General features: G+C 41.2%; 1 protein-coding gene across 3 annotated transcripts in view; it reads right to left on the bottom strand.

Annotated features, from left to right (window-relative positions):
• Window positions 1-1523: 1523 nt before the first annotated feature.
• CUEDC1 (CUE domain containing 1) overlaps window positions 1524-21156 on the bottom strand; it is a 139869-nt gene continuing 120236 nt past the window's right edge. For all 3 annotated transcript variants that reach the window (XM_075264392.1, XM_075264394.1, XM_075264393.1), the window contains 4 exons: window positions 14274-14367; window positions 12660-12718; window positions 12292-12364; window positions 1524-4072 (listed from right to left, as the gene is read on the bottom strand). In XM_075264392.1, coding sequence (XP_075120493.1) covers window positions 4066-4072; window positions 12292-12364; window positions 12660-12718; window positions 14274-14367 — 233 coding nt within the window. In that variant the 3' untranslated portion in view covers window positions 1524-4065. The remainder of the gene's footprint in view (window positions 4073-12291; window positions 12365-12659; window positions 12719-14273; window positions 14368-21156) is intronic.

The following is a 21156-nucleotide window of genomic DNA, read 5'->3' as shown; positions in this document are numbered from 1 at the left end:
AGTGGATCTTTAGGTTACAGACCACACACCCTAGGGGTCTTAATGAACAACTTAGTTTTGCTTCGTTCATATGAGATTTGGGACTATATGTGTAGTCTTTTAACCACTGGGTATGCCTCCTTTACACTGTTCCTGAATCACTTAACCAGTTTAAATATTCCTTTGAAGTTGGTACTGTCTGGTTAGTAACAATACAGATGGTGCGTTTTTGTAACTTTCATGCATAGGGGATTGTCCTTTTTGCGTTCAGGCATATTTTCTGCCCCCAATTGATATGGGTCAGTTGTATGAGCCTGTTTTCATGGCTGGCCAGCTTTTAGAACATTGATGCTGTCCTTAGGAGCCAATACCTACCTTTGTTTGGCTCCGTTCCTATGATCGGGATACGCGGGCGCTTAGACTATGTAACGCGCATGCGCCCGACATAGTGTACGAAATTAGTGAAATCTGGGCATGCGCGAGTTTTTCACTTATCGCGCATGCGCACTGTTGTTTCCTTTAAATACTCGCATTTGTCGCGTCTCTCCCGAGGGAAAGGGTTTGGACGTACACTGTTCGGCACTCCGTGGTGTCTCGAGGACTGAACACTAGCTTGACTTGTTCATCTCTCTGTTCTGCCTATCTAACCACTCTATACTAGTGTGGTATGAATGTGACTGTGTCACTTGTTTCAGTGACTGTCTGTTCCCCTTATGGGTGAATGTATATATATGTCCATGTGTTTATTAGTGCTGTTTATTGGCAACTTTGTTAAATACCCCTGATGAGTGTGTGTGTTACTGTCATTTATGCACCACAAAACATGCATGTCGGGTATGTCATTTTGAGTTGTAATTCACTCTTCTCAGCGTAACTCTTCATATGTATATATTCTGTCCAGGAGGGCCTGTATAGGGACATCCCAATACTAGGGCAAGGTTCCGGACGGGGCACTGGCCATTTAGGGAGGTGACCCCGTGTTAGGCATAGGGGTATACAGCTCCCTCCCTGTCTTATAGTCTAGGGACATTCTTCTTTATTGTCTCAAACACTTCTATCAGGACGGAGACTTCTTCCCTGGATTGTTTTTTAGAAGTTCCAGGTCATCCACTACAAATAGGTGAGTCCACAATCGGTTTATTTTCCTTTTGGGACCGCCGTGTCCAGATATGTGGTGATTGAGTTGGACTTTTAGTTTGTCTTATGTGGGTATTTATGTATTTATCTATTTTAACCGACTTATTAAAGGTTATGTTTTATCAGTTATACCATTCCACTTGCTCCTTTTTGGATTTTAATGTCAATGTCAGCAGATAAGAACGCTAGCAAAAAAATCTAGCTATAGGATTGTTACCAAAGACCTCTTTAGCACATTCACAGGAACGTCATAAGTGTTTGATAAATCAACGTCCCACCTCTGACACCTATGCAAAAGCATGGCAAATTCTCAAGAGAGACATTTTAACATATGTGATGTGAATAAACTTTCAAAAGCTAACCAAAACTAGGGAGAATAAATCAATTTACAGTTGGTAATATAAATATTTGATTTTATTAAAGTTTTGTACATTAAAACAACATTTGTGTAGTCCATTATTTCTTCACAATATTTAAACTGTAACTGTCTGCGTCACACTTCAAGATATGGGTGTTACAAAATTACAACCAAAGAAAGAAGTCCACACACCAACTATTACAGCGCCTTCTCATGAATACCTTGCATGGATAGCACTAGTGATTTCTAAATTATTGTATAGGATTTCTTTTTTTTAGGAACATATTTTGACGATACACATGAATGAAGAAAAATTGCTCTATAGCTCTTTACCATAATAGTGATTTTTAAGACTGGAGTAAGATTATTAATAAAAAGAATACTGGAAACTTCCAAAAAAGTATACTAGAACTGCATGAAATTATCTATATCTGTTTAAGGTAAAATATACTAAAGCATATTTAATCAAAATATCGACAGAATCTTGAGCTCTACCATTTTTGGAAATATAACCTTTGTTACTGGCTCTCTAGACTGAAAATACAAATGGTGTTGTATAAAGAAGTCACAAATAACATGATCAAATAAATATTTATGTGGATGGCTTCATAGCTGATAGACAAAACAATGTTAACAAAGCAAAAATTGGTAACAGACTGTCTACCTACATTACATACAAAAGTTTTACTTGGAAATGAAGTTCATTAATTTGTAGGTCATGGTGCATTTAATATTTAGTACAATATACAATAAAGGTTTAGTAGTCCTTTAAATTGTACTGTAATAACATCCTTATATCTTACAAATTATAACGTAACAACATCACTTCTTAAGACTTCTCTTCAAGAACATTCAGTACCTTAAAGTGTATTATTATAAATGGTTTTGCATCAAACAGTATTTACATTTGATTTGATACAATGTAATATAAGTGGCATTTTACTCACCTTCTAGCATCCTATTAGACCCCCTTACCTGTGTAATCTCTCTATAAATGTTCAGAAACCTCCTAAGTCATCAACCTCTCCAGTTTAAAATAGTGGGTACTAAATTCTATACTGGGAGGAGAGGGATAAAATTGTATTATTTTTCCATCAATGTGTCTGTAAGCGTAGGTAAAAAAAAATGCGGTTACCCATAGACCCCGTAGCCTATATTGGGGTCTGCTGGGTGTCCGTCATGTTTCAGATTTTATGCGGAAATTGCAGCTAAATCTCCAACACAGATGTGAACTTAGCCTTAAACAGGTTTTGAAACAATATGTGTACCTTAAATGAGAATGAATAACTTAACCATTAAAGCAAATTTATCTTACCACATAGGGTCTCTGAACCCACATAATCCACTTATAGAATCAATTGGAGCAATTGTGTCATACTTTTAATATACATTAAATTGTATATTCATTTTTATTATTGATTTAAAATAATTTATGCTGCATATCCATGTTTACATATTTTCAACAGTATATGAATTATATTGCTTACATATGCATGATGTACTGTATGACTAATAGTAGGTCTTTGTAGATCAATACCACTGAAAAGAGGTTCCTCCTGAAGAACTCCCTCCAAAAGCATTTTCAGATTCTGACTAGAAAAGGTTTACTAACAAGTAATATTTGCAATCAAAAATATTTTTAAAAGCAGATCGTGAATATGCAAAAATACTTCTCCCCTACAAATTCAGATTTGATGCTAAGAACTAGTAACTCGTGGCTTTTGTTTTCAAAACTAATAATTTAAAAATCATAGTTCCTGCCATTATTAAAGAATTATACTACCAAAAGTTAAAAAAGCATAGGTTTTCTATTAGCAACTGATGAATAACATCATGTCAATAACTATGCTGCTGGCTATTTTTTTTTTTTTTAATTCCATTTCAAATAAATCAGACCAGAAACATACTTGGGATATATGAACACTGTTATAAAGATATAAAGTCTTTTATTACCCATTGCAGCAATTACTTTTCAAAATCCCTATACAATATAAGGGCTGTGCCGTGATTGGATGCTATGAGCAATGAAGACACTAAGAGACATTTTGATGCATTTTAGTCCTTTGGGAGCCAAAGAAATCTGGCTGAATGATGGCTAACAGACAGTTTCATCCAACCAATGTACATATGGTAATGTAGATTAATTACAATGGCTTTATAGGGCAGTTTTATTGCACACAAAATATTACATCAAATATTTGTAAGCATATATGGATTGTAAGTACTTGCTTGTGCTGTTAAACAGAATCTTCAGAAAAGGATACCAGTATATTATTCCTCTGGAGGAAAATAAAAAAGTTCTATGTAATAAGTACCATTCTAAAACACACATCTAATTTTAAAGCCATATGGTTACTAAAGTCTCTGAGATTTCACGTTTGTCATCAAATAGTAAAATATGTTATCAAAAAATTGTGCTCTATATATATATATATATATAGAGAGAGAGAGAGAGAGAGAGAGAGAGAGAGAGAGAGAGAGAGAGAGAGAGAGAGAGAGAGAGAGATAGATAGATAGATAACCGAACATAAAATTTTCCATAGTCTTCTTTTATTCAGCCAGTCGGGTCCATGCAGGAATTCTGACTAGTTTTAAGATCTAGAATAACAGAAAACAAAACACATGTAAATACATAAATGCTTCTTCAACTTAATTAAAAAAAAACATGTGTATAACATGTATCCTAAAAGAAGCTCCATCCTAGTATGTCTATTTTTTATTAAAAACAATTTTTTAGGAACAAACAATGCTCAAACAACTTTTAAGTACAACTTTTGATCTTTTTTCTAAACCTGATTTGACAAAGCCAGTGGTGGGACATACCCTAGTCACAGGGGTAACATTTACACACAATTTGCAAGGTATTTATACATTTCCAAGACGAGTAAGAGTAATACCAATGCAGAGTTCTGAGTAAAGTGCTATTTCATGGGCGTAAAACTACATACAGTACATATTAGCAACTGTTCTGGCAGGAAAATTATTGGGCAGTCAAAATAGTGTAGCTTTCTATAAAATGGAGATTTAGCATTACACTATAGAGGATATGGCATTCACTGAGATCAAGCCCATTTAGCACCAGATGGATGACCATAGAGCTTTGTGCATTAGAGAAGTGGTTCTAAACCTTTTCAAGCAAGTATCCCCTAGTGAGAAAATGTCGCAATCAGTGGCGTAACTACCATGGAGGCAGCAGAGGCAGCTGCCACAGGGCCCGGGACATTAGGGGCCCGGTGACAGCTGCTACCGCTGCTATCATTATTCTCGGAGGTCTTTTCGTACCCCCGAGTATAATGATCGGGGCCCCCTGTGGTGGAATACTTTCCACCAACAGAGGGCCCCGAAGCTGCAGCAACGGCTGACAAACAGAAGTTGCAGGTCTGGCTCCTCTCAGCGCTTCAGGACGCTCCCCCTCTCTCCCCCACCTCCCTTTCTCTGCCTGTCCTCTTCCCACTAATGAGAGGGCTGAGGAGAGCCCAGGAGGCGGGGCTTATCCCTGCCGAGCTCCTGCCGTCCTGCACTCAAGAGGAAGAAAGGAAGAAGGAAAATGAAACTAAAGATACACAGGTACGTACTGGGGTTACTATACTTATTAATATCAGGCATTTGGGGTGATTACTTTTGTTTTAGTAACTCCATGTGCCTCATATTAATAGCAGTTAACCCTATCATGTCCCTCACATTAACCCCTGTGTGCCTCACCATAAGAGTTACTGATATGTGAGACATATGGGAGTAATAGTAATGAAGATACTTTATTATTACCTCCATGTCTCTCACATATCAGTAACTCTTATGTGAGGTACACAAGGGTTAATGTGAGGGACATGATGGGGTTAACTGCTATTAATAAGAGGCACATGGACTTACTAAATTGTAATGCACATGACCAGAATTTTTATCCACAATTGTCCTGGTATAGCGTTCAGCGGGTGAGGTGACAGTATTTAGTCCTGTAGGGGCCACTAAGGGACATAATACTGTGTGCAGGGGCCATTATTGGGTATAATACGGTGTGCAGGGGCCTCTAAGGGACATAATAGTGTGTGCAGGGGCCAGTATGGGGTATAATACTGTGTGCAGGGGCCACTATGGGGTATAATACTGTGTGCAGGGGCCACTATGGGGTATAATACTGTGTGCAGGGGCCACTATGGGGTATAATACTGTGTGCAGGGGCCACTATGGGGTATAATACTGTGTGCAGGAGCCAGTATGGGACATAATACTGTGTGCAGGAGCCACTATGGGACATAATACTGTGTGCAGGGGACACTATGGGACATAATACTGTGTGCAGGGGACACTATGGGACATAATACTGTGTGCAGGGACCACTATTAGTCATAATAGAGCACGCAGGAATGCGTAGGAGGGACTCGGTGGAGATCTTCGGTGTCGGGGGGGCCCCATGTCAAAAGTTCGCCACGGGGCCCCGCCATTCCTAGTTACGCCACTGGTCGCAACCAAGTATCCCAAAGTAACGATCACTTATAAATGTTAATAAATTAAGGATTTGTTTGGATCCTTTGTTAACAATTATGTAATTGTCCCCTCAGTGCCACCATACTCATTAGAATGTCTGCATCAGTGCACGCATACTCATGCCCAGTCAGTGCCTCCACATGTAGTATAATTGCCCCACATCTAATATAATGGCGCCCACATGCAAAACAATGGCTCCAAGTTCTGCCAGGAGGTCCTCTATGCATTGGATATAGACAATCTCCTGTAGCCATGCTGATATGGAAGGAGGGTTGGTGGTTTTCTGAAGCCTGGGGATAACGGATCTGGCTGCTACTAGCAAAAAGCCAAGTTTATGAGTGTGCTTATCGTATTTTCAGGGAAAAATGGAAAGGAGACGATGGGGCCTGGTCATCTGCCAAAGCAATTCCGGTGATTCTCTCAGTTATGTGGTGAATTTGTGGTAATTCCAGAAGGGGAACAAATGGGGGCAGTTCCACCAAATGTGCACTGCAGTCAGCACTACATCTCCAGCAGCAGTTTGAAGCTGAAGAGGACCTCTCCAGGGCAACCAAGAGCTTGGCGTGGGAATAGTGGTGCCAGTCTAGAATTTGTGCCAAACAGTGCTGGATGCAGTCTGGGACTGCCAGGCTGTCTTTCGGTTTTGACCTAATCATATGTTTGGCAAGTCTGGGTGGTCTTAGAGTAGCTAAGGCAGAACGTTTACTTTCAAGAGGTTTATGCAGATAAACCACAAGAAACTCTTTGTACCCCAGCGGATGAGGTCGGATTGTAGGTTACATAAGAGAATGAGAAAGTTCAAAGCATAGGTATCTTTTAGGGAGCTTGGGAGGAGGATCCCCAGATATTTAATGGCTGTTGGATGAACACGAACAGAGAAAACTGAGCAGATTGATTGGACTAGGGATGCCGGTAGGGAAATATTGAGTGCAGTGTTTTTGGAAAAGGTAACTTATCTTGGGGGTAGGAGGGGGGGCGGAACTGGCTAGAGCGCTTGGCCTTATATGTCTGGCAGATGCTGCAGACAGTGGCTTATATCACAGTATCGCGACCCACAATCAAGGTTGATGGAAGTGCAGTTTTCACTGCATTTATTTTTGTTCTTTTCTTTCTTTATATCTGCTTCCTGATGATCCCGCTTAATGTGAGTGAAACGCGTAGAGGAGTCCGTATTTGAATGCTCGGTAGCACTTAGCAACTGTAGGGAACTGTAACATGTCTGCTATAACTAGGGAATAAATATAGGGTTCCCAGAGAATTTAAATGAGTTGCTAACAGGGCTATACTGGAGGAGAGAAACAAAAGTTCCAGTGTTTAGAGCAATCAGATTGGTTATGTTACACTAGATCCTTATAATGCTGATTCCTGGCTCAACATATTGGAGCAGGGAATTTCTATCCAATGACGGATTTTATTAAAAGTTAAGTTTTAAGCTACTCCTTTCAGTGAAATAATCATCACCACTTCGTGGATATCTGCACTCTCTGCTATCATATGTGATTTCGTGCTCCCCTTGTTTCAACTTCCACTTTCCCTCCCTTCCTGTCCTTTTTCTGTTTAACTTGATTCACACCTTTCTTTGGGAAGCTGTGTCTTCCCTTGTGTTGTACCTATTGTACCTACTGTTTATACTTGAAAATTAAAAACCTGGGGGAGATGGTTAAATTCATCTGCAAGAACCTTGCGGCCTCCCCAGCTAGATGGTGTCGAAAGTGTTGAAAGAACTAGCAGCACTCTGAACCAAAATCAGGCAGACAGGTCAGCAACAGGGAATCGACCAGGCCTCCATAATTGCATACAGCTCAGTTCTGGCAAGGAGCCTTTCTACTCATAGATTTATAGACCTTTGTCACAAAGGGCTATTTGAAACGTTCATACCACTCATAAAGGTGTTCTCTGCTGGATGCCTGGCGATTGAGCCAAGTGTCCTCAAGAGACTACACATACTATTCCCCCACAGTTCCTTCCAACAACTTAGGCCTGTTTCACATCTGCGTTCGGTATTCCATTTTGGGAGTCCGTTTGGGGACCCTCCCCCAAACAGAATACTGAACCCATTAAAAAGCAGTGAACAATGAAAGCACGCAGACCCCATAGACTATTGTTGGGGGAATCATAATACCCCCAGAGATATGCTGTCTGTAAAGGAAAATTAATTAACAGGCCAAGATCGGCTACAGCCGATCTTTGACCTGGAGAATCACACAGACACATGGTGGTGGTGTATCAAAATGGATTCTATTTAATGGTGGCTAGAACAAAGTATATATCACATGGCATAGAAAGAACAGGATTGGCTAGTATAATTAGCCTAACATCTATTGGTGTTGAAGTTTGTAACAATAGCCCTGATGCATACCTATTGGATAAGAAACTGGAGAGAGGTCACACACCCCTGAGGGCTAGCTCTACTCTAAAATGGAGTCAGTGACCGCATGGTGGCCGCATGGTATCAATCAAAATGGCAGCCATCAGCACATGTCTCAAATACATACCCTAGATGTCTATCTCATGGTATTCTAAAGACAATAGACATCCTTGTTGGAGACAATTAGCTTAATTACCCTTCTCTTGTCCCTTTATCTTTAAAAGGGTCTTTGGTCTTTGATCCTTTCCTAACAATGCCCCTGGTTCCAGACGATCTGTCCCCATCCTTTGTAAGATAGCATCACCCAATACACAGAGCATAGTATTTACATAACCAGTCTGGCAAGTCTCCAAATTGCTCATCTCTGGACAGATAGAACCATCTCAGCCCCCACCTCTATACACAATTTTTCATAAGATATTATTAGCCCCCCACACTATAATGGGGTCCGTGTGTTTCCCACACAGTGCCCACATGAGTCATGTGTAGAGAAAAGTATTTCAAGCATTATAGTCTATGGGGTCCATGTGCTTTCATTGCTCTCTGCTTTTTAATGCATTCGGTATTCCAGTCAGGTGGGGTCTTCAAGCGGACTCCCAAAACGGAATACTGAACACAGATTTGAACCAGGCCTTAACTATATATTTATACACTCAGTGGCCAAAAGTCACAGGAAGGTGTGTCCCAGTGCCGGTTCTGTCGGATATGACGCTCAAACAGTGTGACGTGATGTGGCCTATGCGGCTAGTGTCGCCAGGATATCTGTGCAGTCTGATGGCAGCATGTCGCGAGTTAAGTGACTTTGAACATGGGATGATAATCAGTGCAAGACGCATGGGGCATAGCATTTTGGAGATTACCCTGGAATTTGGGGTTCTGAGGTCAACAGTGTCTCGGATGGACCTGCAATATTGCAGAGACAACGTTAACAGATGCATAAATTTGCACACTGATCAACCACAAGTGTTCGATGAACGGATGTCACGTCACCTCCACAGAGTCGTACGGGGCTCTCGACGGTCTACTGTGGGTCAAATAGCCGACAATTTTAATGTGGGGCACCAGGACCCCATTTCCACCAGGACTATACACCTAGAACTGCACCACATAGGCTTCAACAGTGGACGCCCGACCCGTGTCCCTTTGCTGACACCGCAACACAGAGCTCAAAGACTGGCATGGGCCTGTGACCATCGTCATTGGACCATCGAACAGTGGCAGCATGTGGCATGGTTTGATGAAACACGGTTCCAGTTGTACAGAGCCGATGGGCATGTGAGAGTGTGGCATATGCCCCATGAAGCCATGGATCCCGCATGCCAACAGGGACGTGTCCAAGTGGGAGGTGGCTCCGTGATGGTCTGGGCCGTGTTCACATGGTCACAATTGGGCCCCATTGTTCGGGTGCAGGGATCAATGACCGATGATCGATATGTGCAAGTTATGGTAGATCATCTGCACCCCTTTCTCGTGTTGAAGTTCCCTGATGGGAATGCTGGGTACCAACAGGACAATGCAACATGTCATGGCTCGTTGGTGGCACGGGACTGGCTTAATGAACACACCAGTGACCTCACGACCCTCAATTGGCCTGCCCGCTCGACCAACCTCAACCCCATAGAGCATTTTTGGGATGCTGTGGATACCAGTGTTCGCTACATGGACCCAGCGCCAACTACACAGGAGCAATTGTGGGCTGCAGTGCAGACTGAATGGATCAATATCCCTCCAGAACTCTTCCAACACCTCGAGGAGTCCATGCCTCGTCATCTTGCTGCAATTATCAGGGCTCACAGAGGGGTGACCTGCTATTAACGGTGCATCCAGTACCTTCCCATGACTTTTGGCCACTGAGTGTATCATCATATACAGAGGATAGGGAACACAGTTATTGGTACAATGACCATCTCTGATCATTCCCTGGTCCTAGTGCAACTTCAATTTAACAACCTCACTCCCAAGGCTTGGACGGACCTAGCGTCTAAATGAGACACTTTTGGACAATGAAGAGAGAGAGTCAATAACTTGAGAGTGAACTCAGCCTCTGATACCTCACAGACCATCAATCAGTCCTTCTACAGCTCCCTTGATGTTCTTCAAAAACCCTGAAAAGGTGATTTAATAACACAGCTGGTACGAGCAGCGAGAATAATGATCCCTCTCCACTTGATAAGCAAGGACCCTCCAAGTATAAAAACATGGCTGTTAGGATCGGGTCTTGCAGGTTTCCGTCCCGACGCACAGCGCCACCTGCGGGTCAATCCGACTCTCGCCCTCGGCCTCATGCAGTGAGGCGACTGGAGTATAAGTCCAGTTTTTACCCTACTGAGCATGCTCAGACATTTTGAAGTCGCTCAGGGGTTAAGTCCAATTTTGGCCATACTGAGCATGAACGGTGAGGTCATGGCCACCTGGGCGGGGACTTCCCTTTATATGGTGTGAGCTGACGCCCGTCGGGTGCTCACACTTTGACTGGAAGTTGGTTTATGACAGTAGTTTCAGGGCTAGGTTCCAGTATTCAGGCAGGTTGTCAGACTAGGCCTCTGTGTGAGGATACCTCAGCCTTAATCTGGCCTTAATCTGGCACTGTAAGTAAGAACCAGTAAATCCTGAACTGTCAGCTCTACACTAGGGCTTGGAGCAGTGGTCTCTGTTCCAGCCTGTGGCGCTGCCAGCAGGTTTGGTTTCTTTGTTAGCCTATTTAAAACTGTCTGCTTCCTTTGTAACTCCTGGTTGTTGAAGGAGTCTTTTTGTGTTGCTGACCAATGGTGACATTTAACCCTTGGCAGCTTGAACCGCACTAACGCCTCTACCAGTGAAGTTAACTGGCAGTCTGCATTCAGACATACAGCCGCCCACCTGGGCCTGTGGACTTCGCTGCAGTGTCTTGCAGCCTAGCGGTTCTGTAGTTAAAAAAATTATATATATATATATATATATATATATATATATATTTACACAGAACCGTAACAATGGCTCAAATAATTAGATCAAGCTAGAAGTTTGGAGAAACTGGCCATTTGGGAGACTAGAGACCATGACAGGTTTTTGACCACCTGGAATCCATGGATGGTCTTCCACAAAGAGATGCCTAACCTTCAATAGTATATTATAAGGGGAAACAGTGTTCCTCCTTTTAGTGCAAAAGACTCATACCCCATGCCTCACTGTTCAGATGCCAGTTTCAAAACATTTCTGCAACGAAGATCATAATATCACCAATGACATGAAAATTTTGATTTTAAGAGGGAATTTTAAATCCAAGAAGAACAGACGGATTTATGCGTACAAGTGCATGACCCTATTTAACACTCTGGAGAATGGAATGAACCTTTCACATGGGTTCATGGCATCCTACAGAAATCACTGACCTGAGACAGCCATAAAGACACTCTGAACTCGGGCCACACGGTGGCTCAGTGGTTAGCACTGCAGCCTTGCAGCGCTGGATTCCTGGTGTTCAAATCCCGCCAAGGGCAAAAAACCATCTGCAAGGAGTTTGTATGTTCTCCCCGTGTTTGCGTGGATTTCCATCCCATATTCCAAAAAAGACATACTGATAGGGAAAAAATGTACATTGTGAGCTCTATGTGGGGCTCACAATCTACATTAAAAAAAAAAAAAAAAAAAAACACTCTGAACTGATAAGAACCTGGGAACAGTGGATTTGTTTACTTGTACATACCAATAAGCCTCTTCCTCTCTTCCCCCCTCCCTCCTAAAATTCTATCCCTATGTGTTCTGTTGTATATAAACATGCAACCTTCAGAAATTGCTTTTAGTTATATTTGAAGAAGAAGCCGAGAGCTTCGAAATGTTATAATCTGTCATCATTATGAGTTAGCCATTAAAAAAGGTATCATCTACTGAAGACTTTCAAGTTGTTTGTTTTCTATATTTCCTACCCATTGGCTAACACGGTACAAAAACATTTTCCTATTAGTATAAAAATAGTTAAACTAACTTTGATTGTCCTTCTTTATGGGTTTCCAGTCCTTCATTGTTCACTTGTTTTAGCCGTGCCTGGATATCTTCATCTGACCAAATGAGAATAATACATACATTTGACCAATGAGAAGAATTTGCTGCTCATATAATGAAATTTACACAATGTCAAGCTAGCATCAGTTAGAAAAGCTCAATCTCTCAGAAACCCCCCGTATAAGAAACAGTAATTACATTTAATGGATGAAATTACAACCCATCTTTAAAACTATAATGTTACAACTGAAACTGAATTGTAAATGAAAGTGGTTACTTGCAATTTATTTAAAAAATATTTGCTCATTGCTGATATTAGCACACACCGTGATCCTTTGAATTAAAACTCACCACATGAATGTCCTTCAACATCATCCAAAAGATTGGCTGTGGAGGCTGCTGTTCCTAGACTGCAGTTTACGTTAAGGGTAAAAATAATGTGGTAGGAAGAAAAGTATCTTTTTTTCTTTTTTTTTTTAGTGTAGTTAAACGGGTGGTCCCATCTCAGGAACCCTAACTATACTACTACCTTATGTAAATTGAAGACTTTTCCTAAATATATTGCTTTAGAAATGCTGCTTTGTTTGCCTGCTATATGAACTTATTCCTCCCACTGATTACACACCATTGTTATGACCGCAGACCTATAGGACAAGTGACGTCACTCACTTCTCTTGCTGGCAAGATAATCCATTCAGCTAATTGCAGTTTTGCTGATCAAGTAGAGTCTGTTATCTCTCTATGAAAACAAACAGATAACACTGAGTCCATTCTCTACAAGCATGTGCATATTATCTGATCTGCACAAGTATTATGATCCTTCTCAGGCCCGTTCAGCAAGGGAAGGGGGGGATAAATACAGGAAGTGAGAAGAAGAGACAGTAGGCAGATTGCTGAAACACTGAGATGGGAAAACTCCTTTAAAGGGGTTATCCATGCAAAAAAATTTATTTTTTAAATAGTTTGGGGGGAGTTTTAAAAAATAAAATAAAAATCACACTCACCTCTCCCCACTGCCTCCCAGTATGGTCCTTAGTTGTCTCTCCAACTATACGTGATTAGTTAGGTCAGTCACTGGCCTCAACATACGGCATGTGACATCACTACCTGTGACATCCCAGGTCCCTTCCTGAGACCACTGAGGCCAATCAGTGGCTTCAGCGGAAGGAATCCAGGACGCCACAGCTGCTGAGGAATGTCACTTTAAGAAGACAGCTGAGCAATAAGACTGGACCATGCTGGGAGGAATCCAGAGCACCAGGGAGAAGACAGTATGATTTTTTTTTTTTTTTTTTTTTTACCTCTCCCGACTTATATAAAAAAAATATATTTTTTGCCTGGTCAACCCCTAAGTGAGAGCAATAGTTCTAACTGTAGAAATTACGCAAAACATAAAATATCCCATCAAATTCCTCCTTAATCTCCTACTTTGATTTGAACACATTTTTCTCATATTGCAATGATGCAGGAAATCTTTTTTTTTTTTTTTTTTGCAGGATAGCAACCATTTTCTCCCACAAGTATTCCTGTGTTTGCCTTTGAGACAACTGGATGGAGCAGGTATCAGTACAACAGAAAGATTTTAATGCTGCATTCCTTTGGCTAAGCATTATCCCATTATCTCAATTGTTTACTATCCAACAATGGAAAAATCAAGAATAAATTAACTCCTGCGTTCTCTTGGCAAATTTATCACTTCCTTACTTTTATTACTTAATTCTTAGTTTAGTTTTCCCTTAAGTAAGGATTCCTTAAAAATGGTTCAAAGGGACAAAGCATGAAAAATAATTTATCTGATTGCTCCCATGAGAATACAATGCAAAAACGTATGGAATATAACTGAAAACAAAGAGACATCATCTAGGTAAGTGAATAACCCACAGCATGTATATATCCAAGCAAAAGTGAATTTCTCTTGACATTCAAAACACTATATAGTGTGTGCTTTATAACAATGTAGGATACACTTGGTGTTTGAGCAAATGTTTTCTCCGGGATTTTCCCATCTTTGTTTTCTCTGAAAACGCTCTGGCAATCTCCAACAATTTCTTTCTGGTTGCTGAGAAAATAAGTAAAAGTCATTATCATGTCTTCCTACATCACAGACATAAAGGTATATTTTGTGAAAATTGTGTGGATCAAATTACTGTCTGTAGCAGGTTCTCTCTCCTGGGCCTAGACCTACAAAATATATACAGGCAGGTCGGATCCAGCTACACTGTGCTCTAATTGAGAACCCTGAACAGACGTTGGTCAAAATAAAGCCAGTCACTTCTCTAAAGGTAAAACACAAAATAAGACCAGTACCTACAAACAATAAATAAATGTGTGGGTCACATTGCTAAATCAGTGACCACATATTTAATGAGAGGGAGCATATCCACTTAATAACATCAGTTGCTTGGGGGATCCCAACAAAATGGCCCTACTCACTGCACAGACAAAAGGTGTGCAGCCTAAACCCAGGACTCTCCGCCTAAATTTCCCAGCATTGGAAAGGAAAGAGGAGAAAACATGTCTGCTTGCTGCCCTAGAGTAGAATACCACTGGTTTTTTTTGTTTTGTTTTTTACATACTCTCTTGTTATGATATCAGACAAGATAAGAGCAAGAGAAAAATAAGGAGATTATGTCATGTGCCATATAGATATTTACTTATTCTTTTTGACTATTAATATTTTAGTTCTTAGTATAGTGGTTTTAAAAACACTACGTAAGTCGGGGGCATGGACCGACGTTCTTGGGTGGACAAACACTCCTTCAGCTCAAGTCTCATCTTCTCTATAAAGAGCGTTGGGGTTCCCTTCCAATATTTACTGTACCTCAACACACAACAGCCTACCAGGGTATGCTTTGAAGGGTTCTGCTGACCCACAAAGCCAGAGACAACTAGTTGGCTTGATACTAGGGTTGAGCTGATCTTGAGATATCAGGATCGTTTTTAAAATCCGATTTCTGATCATTTTTAGAGATGTGCGAGTAGTATTCGATCGAATACGACTATTCGATCAAATACTCGTATCGGTCGAATACCACGCGGGAAATTCCATTGAATTCAATGCAAAAACCTCCTCGTGCTCCTCGTCCTGTTACTTCCGGAACTTGGAGGATCCAATGTGTCGAACTTTGGTTTCCATGGAAACCGGAACCACATTCCTGTTTTTTCCCATAGACTATAATGTTATTCGATATTCGATCGAATACTACTCGCTCATCTCTAATCATTTTCCATTCGAACCCGATCCCAATTCCGAACCTAATGCAAGTCAATGGGATTTTTTTTTTAATGATCGAAGATCGGATTTTAAAAACGATCCTATTCACTACACAGCATGGAGTCCAAAGATTGAATGCTTTAAAGAACGCAAAAAGAACGGGGAGCAGCAGCGGCAGTGGATCGGTGCAGGTAAGTTGAGCGATCGGGATTCCGTTTCCGATCTTTTTTAGGCGGGATCGGAACCCGATCACGATCATGAAATTTACCCGGGAGCCAATCTTTTCTAATCCTGATCGCTCAACCCTACTTGATACACATTGCACAAACTCTTCAGAACCCCTAGATCTTCTGACCAGACCAAGGGAGATTCACTGCATGAAAGCGTTACCTCACCTGCAGCTTTAAACAAGACCTTAGCGGGCGCTGAGACCCCAGACCTGGATCCCTCAACCCTTTTTTACTAAGATTCAGCAATTATTTTCTACTGAACTCTCCCAAAGCTGTGAGTTGTGGAGGACAGTATTGATGAGGTGGCTGATGCTTTAGTAGAAAACAAAAGTCGCCTTGACGAACATGCCCAGAAACTTGAGGCCATAAAATTAAAATTATGAGATCTACAAGCCAACATCCACATTATAGAAGTCTGTTACTGCGCTGCAAAAGTCTATCACTACTATGTTCACAGCTCTGCTCCCACAAATTGACCCTGCATTGCTGCGCATAGATTGCATCCATCGAGCACTGGGGTGCCCAAGAATCTAAATGGCCCTAGAGACACTATCCTTAAGTTCCAGGGTTCGATTTTAACATGGCTTATGAAGCCAGATTTCACATATAATATCACTGTTATGTAACCCTCTCTTCCCTCCTGGTCTATCTCCCGAGGTGTTTGGTGGAGACACGCTTGGTTCTGCTGCATTTCAAGAATTCCTCAGTAACTGGCGAGTTTACACCAAAGAACACCTCACTAACAGATTCCCCCCAACCCACCATAGAGGCCTTATGGACTGCTCAGTTTTTCCATTTTCTGCATTCCCTCATGGCACTTAATCCTGAGGTTGCCCTTATTAGTTTTTAAAGACTCTGCCTATTCCATGCAGCCGACAGGGGATCTCTCTTGACTTTATATGATTTACTAAACACCCCATCCCCTGACACCAAACTCGACTTTTTGGCAGCCTGGGAGCAAGACCTTTACTCTCTAATAACCCCTGCCCGATGGACTGACTGTTGTCTGCCATCAGCAAAGGCAGCTGGCAGGTCACTCTTATGGAACCATTTGATCCCTCAGAGGCTACATAGCTTTTATGCTACGGTTTCACCCCTCTGCTTCAGAGTTTACAATGCTACAGGTTCTACATTCCATGTTTGGTGGTCTGGTTTTCATTGCCATTAGTTTTGGAAACCCATAAATAGAATGACTCAACTTTTATCTTGAATAGTCCTTTCTGATGTCAGACCCCATTTTCCTTCTTAGCCTCAAACCTGTGCCTCAAATATGCTCAGTTTTAACTATTTCATTACATCTCGATGGCAGACAGAAACCATATCGCTTTCAATTGGAGGAAACATTTTCTCTCATTGATAGATCTTATTTGAAGAGTCAACACAGTCATGGTCTACAAAACAATTAATTAGTCTATCTCTAAGACTGGTCTTACACGACCATATTGAATGTACAGTCCACAAGTTGCTGATCAGCAACACTAGGCTCCGCAGATGTCCGTATCCTGCCGCACTCTCCCATAGCGTTCTATGGGTGAGTCCGTGCAGTGCCGCAATTCACGGCCATTATGGACATGTCCTATAAATTGTGGAACACAGTCGCGGCCCGGTCACAACAAGGATAAAATATCCGGTGGTGTAAGGGGCCACATTGAATATAATGTGTCCGAAAATGGTCCGCAATTGAAAACCCTCAATTGCGGACCATTTGCGGACTTACATTACGGTCGTGTAGACCAGCTTAAGGAGTCCTTCATTCCAGTTCTGTCCTATAGTCTACAGATTTGATTGCTGAATAAGATTCCAAACACTTGTCACCACGTCACCCCCTCTCCTCACACTTATTTCAGATAGGATCTACATCCTACTGGGAGAAGAGGAGTCCACTGTGGAGATTGCTGCCCAATACGTGTCTAGCTGTCACCAAACAAGAGGAAGTTGAGATGCATGGACTATCAAACCACCCATCCCCCATGGACTATTAAACCCACCACCCAAAAGATCACTAAGCCCCCCCATCACCCATCTAACCCATACCCACCGATACCCACACACCCCAAACAAGAACAACGAGACCCTAAGGACACTCAAACCCCCAACCTACAGATCCTGTACCCACCCCCCTCCACCACCCCCAACCTCCTTTTTGCGTTGGCGACACCAAATGTCTTATTTTTTGGTAATGCTAATAAAGCACATTTGTATTTGTATTTGTATCTCTTTCCCACTAACCTATCTGTTTGCGTGATAATGTTCCACCACCTCTACTCCCCATAATGCTCTGTAGTTGCGTTTTAGGCATTAGTTATTTTATACCCCTTCACATGTATTATGTTTTTTACCGACATTCGTTGTTATATTATCAACTTGTTTAAAATTATGTTATTTCGCACTTTTACACTTGCATTACAACTGTCTTTTTGCTTGGACTGTCTTTGATTGTTGAAATATTTCATTAAATACTTCTGAAACTAAAAAACACTACATAAGTCCAAGAATCAAATTTTGTTCTCAGCCATTAGATGTCACTAAGGCTTCTTTACAACTACAAGATGCAATGGGCATGCTTGAAGCTAATCAATATATAACATACTATACTTTATTATGATATACAGTATATAATATAAATATGTTCCATTGAGGTACTCTATATTTAAAATAAAAATATTAATCCCTTAAGGACACAGCCTAAAAGTGCCATATGGACCAGGCCTCATTTTTCAAAACGTATGTGTCATTTTCTATGGCAATAACTTTGAGACTCCGTAACTCGCACACTTGATTTTGAGATTGTTTTTCATGATACATTGTACTCTATGTTAGTGGAAAACATTTATCAATATTGTTGTATTTATTTATTAAAAAAGATTGGAAACTATGGAAATAAGCGGGAAAAAATTGCAATTTTGAAAATGTGCTATGCTCTGTTTTTCAGTCATACAACCCAAACACAGTAATAAATTTTATTTACCATATCTCTGCTTTATATTGGCATCATCCTTTAATTTATTTTGGATGTTAGAAGGCTTACCAATGTAACAGCGACTTTCCAGATTTACAAAACAATTTCCTAAACTAATTTCTAGGGATTATAAAGGCCTATATATTAGAAACCCCATAAATCTCCCCATTTTCAAAACTGTACCCCTAAAATATTTCATAAATGTATTTGGGAAGTTTGTTAACCAGTTAAGCATTTCACAGGAATTAAAACAATATGGAGGTTAAATTTAGACTTTTTTTTTTTCAATAACACATTCATTTAGCCCTAAAAATTATCATGTTCAGAAAGGGTTAAAGGAGAAAATGCATCTCGCTGTTTATTATGCAACTTTTCCTGAGGACAGAAATATCGCACATGTGGACGTATAGTGATGTTTGGGCACACAGCAGCATGACAAAGGGAAGGAGCAACACTGGACATTTGAAAAGCAGATTTTGCTGGAATAGTTTTCAGGTACCATGTCTCATTTACAGAGCCTCTAGAGTACCAATACAATGGAAACCCCCAAAAGTGACCCCATTTTGGAAACTACACCCCTCAAGGAATTTATCAAAGAGTATAGTAAGTATTTTCACCACAAAGGTGTTTCACATATTTTATTAACTTTAAGATGTGTAAATGAAAAATTATTAAAATGTCACTTTATCCTGAAAATTTTCATTTTCACAAGGGCTTAAAGGAGAAAAAAAACATCCCACAGTTTGTTAAACAATTTCTCCTGAATACGGCAATACCCCATATGTAGTTGTAAAGGATATATAGAAAAACGGGGAAATGATAGAGCGCTAATGGCAGCAAATTCAAAATAAACTTGAGAATAAAAATCACGATGTGGATGGTTAAAGAGGACCTTTCACCACTTTTGGGCACATGCAGTTTTATATACTGCTGAAAAGCTGACAGTGCGCTGAGTTCAGCGCACTGTCGGCTTTCCCGATCCGTGCCCGGTGTAAAGAGCTTACGGTGCCGGTACCGTAGTGCTCTATGGTCAGAAGGGCGTTTCTGACCATTAGCCAGGAACGTCCTTCTGCCTCGCGGCGCCTATCACACTGTGCTGTGAGAGCGGGGAGGAACGCCCCCTCCCTCTGCTCACACAGCTCGTCCATAGACGAGTATTATCAGGAGGGGAGGGGGCGTTCCTCCCGGCTCCACAGCACAGCGCGATAGGCGCCGCGAGGCAGAAGGACGTTCCTGGCTAATGGTCAGAAACGCCCTTCTGACCATAGAGCACTACGGTACCGGCACCATAAGCTCTTTACACCGGGCACGGATCGGGAAAGCCGACAGTGCGCTGAACTCAGCGCACTGTCAGCTTTCCGGCAGTATATAACACTGCATGTGCCCAAAAGTGGTGAAAGGTCCTCTTTAAGATGAATTGGTTCTGTTTATTGCTCCAAGGATATGAACAACAGCTTAAAACGGACACGCGTTTCAACGCCGGGCGGGTGACTTCTTCAGGCCAAGCAGGAGGTGTCCAGCAATAGCCTTAGAACCAAATCCCATATGTAGTGGTAATCCGCTACATGATGGGACTCGTAATGGAAAGAGTGCTATTTGGCTTTTGGAGTGCAGATTTTGTTAAATTAATTTTTAAATTTTTCTAATCCATTGTCAAATTTGCAGAGCCCCTACATTACCAGTACACTGGAACCCCTCAGACCCAATTTTAGAAACCTCACCCCTCAATGAGTTTCTCAAGAAGTATTATTAATTAGTAGTAGTAGTAGTATTTTTAAAGAAATATGCCATTTCAGTGCCCAATACGTTGTGCCCACTTTGTGTCATCTGAGACATACACTTCTAAAATTTTTAACATGAGTTATCCTGGGTGTAAAAAAGTTGTATATATGGGTGTAAACTGCTGTTTGGGCACACAGAAGAGATCAGAAGGGAAGGAGTTCTGCGCTTTTTAGCTTTCGGAGTATAGATTTAGTGGTACTTTCTAGAGACCATGTTGATTTTTCAGAGCCCTGGAGGTGCCAGTAAATTGGAATTTACCAAGAAGTGACCCCATTTTGTAGGGGCAATTTTAGGGTCTCTTTATATGTGACATGATGTCCAAAAACCAACAATCTAAACCTGCGTCCTAAAAGCACATAGTGCTTCTTCACAACTGTACCCTGCTGTGGGCCCAAACAGCAATTTATGCCCACATGTATGACACTTTGTACCCAGGGTTGTCCCATCACAAGGATCCTATCTATACTGTTTGCTAATGTGAATGTAAGACTTTTCCTAAATACATTGCTTCAGCAAAAATGCTTTGTTTGCCCACTATCTTACTTTATTCATTTTTTGGGGACACATCCCTGGACTTATCTGGTCATAAGTCAAGTGATGTATCTGCTGCTCTGAGGTGGGAGGGAGCAGGGGCTATGTGCACGGGAGCGAGCCTGGAGGGGG

The sequence above is a fragment of the Leptodactylus fuscus genome, chromosome 2 (genome assembly GCF_031893055.1).
Source record: "Leptodactylus fuscus isolate aLepFus1 chromosome 2, aLepFus1.hap2, whole genome shotgun sequence".
In the NCBI taxonomy this organism is placed as follows: domain Eukaryota; kingdom Metazoa; phylum Chordata; class Amphibia; order Anura; family Leptodactylidae; genus Leptodactylus; species Leptodactylus fuscus.
The sequence above is the reverse complement of the archived record's forward strand: the minus strand, read 5'-3'. Positions and strand labels throughout refer to the sequence as shown.